At 36.0% G+C, this 6,000-nt stretch overlaps 1 protein-coding gene across 3 annotated transcripts in view; it reads left to right on the top strand.

Moving 5' to 3' along the window:
• The first annotated feature begins 463 nt into the window (after positions 1-463).
• Positions 464-6,000, top strand: part of LOC134537891 (zinc finger protein 260-like) — a 50,998-nt gene continuing 45,461 nt past the window's right edge. Inside the window, exons 1-3 of one of the 3 annotated variants that reach the window (XM_063378812.1) lie at positions 464-623; positions 1,233-1,292; positions 1,370-1,426. In XM_063378812.1, the coding sequence (XP_063234882.1) occupies positions 1,263-1,292; positions 1,370-1,426 (87 nt within the window). In that variant the 5' untranslated portion in view covers positions 464-623; positions 1,233-1,262. Of the gene's footprint in view, positions 841-1,232; positions 1,293-1,369; positions 1,427-6,000 lie in introns of those variants that run through there. The other 2 variants (XM_063378813.1, XM_063378814.1) reach the window with 2 other exon arrangements.

The raw sequence follows: 6,000 nt of genomic DNA, 5'->3' as shown, positions 1-6,000 counted from the left end.
GGACCATGCACGCCGCCTGATCGCACTAAAGTCCAGAATTACAAATAACATTTAACCATAGCCATTACTCAATTAAGAGTGTTTTTAAGAGCGCTGAAAGTTAATTACAAAGTCCAGATAATCATGTCATCTCACAGTACCACCGTGGTCGACTATCGCGCGGGCGACAGTCGATTAGGCGGGACAGCTTATGTTCGAGGCGTTGCACCACCCTGCACCCAGGTGCGTTCACGTCGCACACGCTCTATGCGAGGCGGCGACGCGCCATAGCGGTCTGTGCGGATTCGAGGAACACTAACGGTTGGGGTCAATATATACATCACTTATGAGAAAATTCGATTTTCTTCATGTCACAATATGGCGGTGACTTCCTTTCCTCTTATGTCCCTGGTTTCAACAGAGATACCATCAAACTGTGTTTATGCTCCATCTGTAACATCTTTGCTTTCTCTAAGCTCTGCTTCGGTGTGATCGCGTTGTAAAAAAAAAAAAAATTCTTTGTTGTAAAAGAAAAGAAAAAAAATGAGCTGTTTTTGTTTGTTTTCAGATTATTATGGAACGTAAAAAATATATAATATTATAAGCAGAAAAACTATAGCAGGAATATTAAACCAGGTTCTACTGTACGTGTCATTTGCTTTTTACTTTCAATAACTCTTTTTAAGTTTAAATTCAATAACTTTGTGTAACAGTAATGGAAAAATAAATCTAACGTTACAAAAATTGTGGCCGTCTATGTTAGAGAGACTACGTGTGTACGATCGCGAGACTATGGCACTATGAGACACCTTAAAACCCATGTAGTTACTAACATTTGTAAGGGGCGTACCCTGAGAGCGGGTGAGTTTCATGGTCGGATACTGAGGGAAGAATCGAGCCTAGCACCCACACGGGTCACGTCACGTCATTGCCTCAGCTGTGGTTCCACCCAAGTTTTTAACGAAGAACATCCGTAATCACTAGAAACGCACACTCCCTGCTCCCTGACATTTATTTTCCATATGAAGTTTAATGAGGTTTCCCATATGTTAATGCATTAGTGTTCCTTTTCAACATATTTGATTCATCAGTCTCAACCTTTCTATTTTGTAGATTCCTTAAGTGCCCGAAATATTAATAGTCGGAAGGAAAAATAAAGAATTATTGTTTTAAAAATCGTGCAGAGGATGAGTTAGTAATGCATATTGTAATGCTCAAGGTGTTTACCACTTATGACTTCATGTTTGTTGCAGGAGGAGGTGGAACAAAAGCCAGTGGTTGATATGGAGTTTATCAGTTTGGACAGCATCAAGGTACAGTAGCCTGCAAGTGTGTGTAGCTGCTGTCTCCTTGTACCAGAGCAGTCTTCTCCACTGTGGTTGTGTTGCAGGAGGAGGTCGAGGAAGAGACTCCACTGGCTGGCGTCCAACCAGCTGCTGTGTGGCAGGTGAGTCGTGGTTTCACTCTGTCTCGGTCACAATGCCAGGCTGTCTCTCTTCGTAGCAGCCACAGTGAATACTGGTAGACAATGTTTCAACTACTAATTTGAGCCAGGTCTACTATCTTTTCGAGAGTGGCTCTCCAGTCTCTGCTTCAAAGAATCGGAAATCCATACTGATCACAGAAGTGAAATACCTAGGAAATCAAATAGGCTATAGCAAATTAGATTGACATAAGAGTTCGTAAGATTATATAAAAGGAATAAAAATGTGCCAAGCAATTATGTTTCTCTTTTCTCATTTTATGAGTATATATGTGCCTCAGCAGTCAGAACTAAGCGATAGTAGTGATTGTGGTGAATATGTAGGTAGTTGGGCGGTATTTGCGAAAAAAAATGTTAAAAATCCGAAAATACCTTTATTTTATGCTCTTCAACTTCCTCTTTTCATTAAAAGCGGTGGAGATAAGAAATTCCAAATATTTTAGGAGATATCGAATTTTTTAATTTTGCAATGCAAGACCTGTGGAACCATTCGAGCGACGCCATTTTTGTTATTTTGCTGTGTGTTCGTGAATACGTGAATCGTCAATGCGTAATTAATAAAATGGTTGATTAGGTCAGGTCAGTTACATTATTAATACTTTCAAACTAAGCCGACATTAAAAATAATATGAATTAATTTTAATTATTCTTTAGTTTTAAATTATTTATAATGTAACTGACCTTACATAACAAACCCGTAACAAAGGATGCACAGTAACAACTCTCGTAAATTTTTTTTGTTACTTATTAATTGCGCAACAATATCAAAATAACAAATAAGACTTTAAAATTAGAAACGTTAAAAACTCACCTAAGTTGGAGGTGGTAATTAAACACCGTTTTAAACAATAAATGAACTAAATAATCACGTATTGGTTTGTTTGAATTCTGGCCTATCACGAACAATCACGTGACATCATTATCCAATAAAAAAAAGTAGATACTCGTACGTAAACAAGAAACAATGATAATCGCCACATTAATGCACTGCTATTGTGATGAAATTTAAAAATTTGATTTCTCCTAAAGTATTTGGAATTTCTTATCTCCGCCGGGTTTAATGAAAAGAGGAAGTTGAAGAGCATATAATACAGGTATTTTCGGATTTTTAAAATTTTTTTTCGCAAATACCGCTCAACTACATATGATGAAATTTTAAAATTCGATATCTCCTAAAGTATTTGGAATTTCTTACCTCCGCCGCTTTTAATGAAAAGAGGAAGTTGAAGAGCATACAATAAAGGTAGTTTCGGATTTTTAACATTTTTTTTCGCAAATACCGCCCAACTACATATTTACCGTGATTGTTATAGTGATGCGGTGAACCTCTATGATTTTCTGAAAAGTTAGAAACTTATTAATTAACTACTGTTTCAAAAAATACTTTAAACACACAGTTGAACGTATTTGGGTGAATATTAGCAAAGTGACACATTTGAGATGTGCATTTGTCAGAGATAAAAAAAATTACAAAATAGTTTTTTTTTATGCATTTATTGTGGAAAGATAAAACTGATCATTTTGTAGCTTGAAGTAACCAACATAATATTCATTTCCTTGGTTTTCATAAATTAAAAACAAAAATACTGAGCCATGGAACTGACACAGGTTGGCACGGGACTGACATCTAACTTTGAAAATATAGACAGTAATGGCTCAATGTCTCCAAAGTAGTTGTTTACGAAATTACATGCTAACAGTGTCATCGATGAGGAACATTTTAATTTTTTGATACAAGTTTAAGAAATACAACTTTTATTTCATCATCTTCATCAACACTGGATTGACAAAGTGCTGCGTACATGTAGTACTTCTTATTACTACGTTCTTGTTTCTTCTTATTTGTATGCACCTGGAGAACTTCTACTAACACATACATTCCTGTGGTAACACTTGAAAAAAATCATTTTCAGAAGTATCTGTGCATAAAGTTTCAGTATCGCTATACACGTCCTCGTATTGAATTTGCGAGCTGCTGTAGCTGGAAATCATACCCAGCTCTTCCTCACTATCAAGACCTGATGTTGGTGAATCTTCATACGTCAGTGTACCAATCTCATAATGACAGCACTTATCTGAACAATTGAAACATGATAGCCTTCGCAGTCTAAGCCGGTTTGGATTATTGGTTGCTTTCACCTGGTGAACTTTCAGTGTTCCCTTAAACGGAAAACTTTCCCTTTTTAAATCACATCAGAAATCTTTGTGATCTCTGTTTCGGAAACTGAAAAAATTTTGACTCCCGGACAATTCTATTGAAGAACATCGACCAAAGTATCTATGTTGGGCAAATCCCTTCCTTGAGCCACAATCCTGTCTGCTGTGCGTTTGCACACACCTTCAATTCCATCAGGTGCGCCTGCTTCCTGATAGTTCCATGTAACATTTGTAGCACCTGTAAAACGATTTCCTATGTGATTGGCTAGAAACAAAAACATTGATTTGTTTCTGTACTGGCCAGATGGACTATCGCTAAGTAAATGTACCGTGTGAATACTATCTGGAACAACAACATTCATCACTGGAAACAGATGAGCCCAAATTGCTGGAGCAGAAACATTTTTTTCTAGAGTTCCCGAGGACTCTCTGTAAACAACAACAGTGTGCATTGATATTTGTTGCCGTGCACCACCAAAATGGAATAATTGGATTTCTTCTACAAACTTTAAATTATAGTTTTCACTAAAGTCGCAGTGTGCGATGATTTTGTGATCTGTCAAATTATCTTTCAGTTGAGACATGGTGTTGAACGGGTGGAGAATAGTACCTTCGTGCTGTAGAAATCGAGAAAGCTGCTCTTCGTACGTACTCACAAGAGTCAGCAGTGTTGATTCCTTACCCTGTTTTGTTACTTTTATGGCTGTCTTCACTTGTTTTGTCTTTTTATCTATGTAGTGCTCTTTCCCACGTACCCAGTGTTGAAATTTTACTGGCTGGTTGCCTTCAAGCTAATTATACATTATTTCAAATTCTAGACAGTTCTTACAGTCATGCAGCAAACACACTTCATTTTTGTAAGAACAGCTAAATTTTTGATAACATCAGAAGTTGTTTGTTCAGAGATCACGCCATTTAAATGCAAAGCCTCTACAATCAGTTTCATGTTTGCATGTACAGCACATGCACATGTATCTCTATCCTCTACCTTCAGTGGTAGCCAAAAAGGGCGGTTTAGACAAAAAAAACTATAGCTAGCTTTTGTTTCCGGGTACTTCTTCAAAAATTGCTGATATAGATTCTTTAGTATATCTGTTAGATAACGCTTTTGTTTTCTAACGTTTTTCCGTGTGATGAAATCTTTCTTGCCAGGGCATATTCTACTGCTAATATCTTCTTGAAGGAATTCTGCTATTTTTCTTCTCATGAATGTAGCATTTTATATTTGTACTCCTACTTCAAAATATTTCTTGTTTCAAAAGATTGCTTATTCCTCCTGTATCTAAAAACTCTTGCGCAAGCTGATTGTAAATGGTATTTCTTCAAAATCTTTCCAGCCATAGTTTTCTTAAAAACCTGTCTCTCTTTATTAGACTTTAGATCTTTGTATATTTTTGATAAATGATCCTTCATTACTTCACCAAAAACAAGTTTCTTGACTACTTCAGCCTTTTGACAACATGGCTTTGACTTTCTTAAAAGATTTTTCACACGGGTTTTTGGTGTTGAAGTGTTTTCACTATGCAAAGTTTTCTCTTTTTGTAAATGTTTGTATCGCTTCTTATATTTGTCTTAAGTTTTTTTTGAGAGTGCTAATCTGCTTCTTTAAGAATTGTCTTTCTCTATGTCTTTTGATTTTATTTTTGTTACGTTGCCTCTTTACAGAATCGGATCTTGAACAGTTTTGAGGTTGAATTTCATTTTCTGAATTTGGAGGTGTGTGTGCTTCTAAAAATTCATTTTCCTTCACGGATTGTTTTTTTCTTAATCTTGAACTTTGTTGGTAGGCTTTCCACTGTCTTCTTTTTGCATGCTGCTCTCTAGGATTCAACTCTGTTATCAGTCTTCATAACTTCTGCCTCAAGTATTTTTGCCTTTCTTTTTGCCGTTTTCACAGAATCTTCCCTGATTCTATTTCTGCGTTCTCTCTCCTTTTCTCTCTTTCTAGACAGCCTCTCTTCATTTCCCTTCTTTGGGGCCATTATTCCAGTAACATATCTAAACAAACAAAAAAAAATTGTGTCAAACAATGAATAACGTAGCCAATGTGATAAAAAAAATGTTAAAAGAAGTTTGAGATCATCCTAGCTTAAAATATGATATGAAAGGCCAATTAAAGCCTACATTATATTTTATAATTCTCATTGTTGCCACATAAGAATCTTGAAATGTACAAATAAGTAAAGCATTTTTTTTTAACATGATGAATACATCATAATAAAACAAATTAATGTGTCATATTTAAGGTTATGTTATCCACCCAGTGTGGCTATAATTGAATTTTTCATGGAAAATGTCAGTCCCATAGAAAATATGTCAGTTCCGTGTCGTCTTGCTAGGCACGGGACTGACAATTTTGAGGTTAAATTGGCACTGTTAAT

Source organism: Bacillus rossius, chromosome 12 (assembly GCF_032445375.1).
Source record: "Bacillus rossius redtenbacheri isolate Brsri chromosome 12, Brsri_v3, whole genome shotgun sequence".
Lineage (NCBI taxonomy): Eukaryota > Metazoa > Arthropoda > Insecta > Phasmatodea > Bacillidae > Bacillus > Bacillus rossius.
Note: the sequence above shows the minus strand (reverse complement) of the source record. Positions and strands in the feature narration are given on the sequence as shown.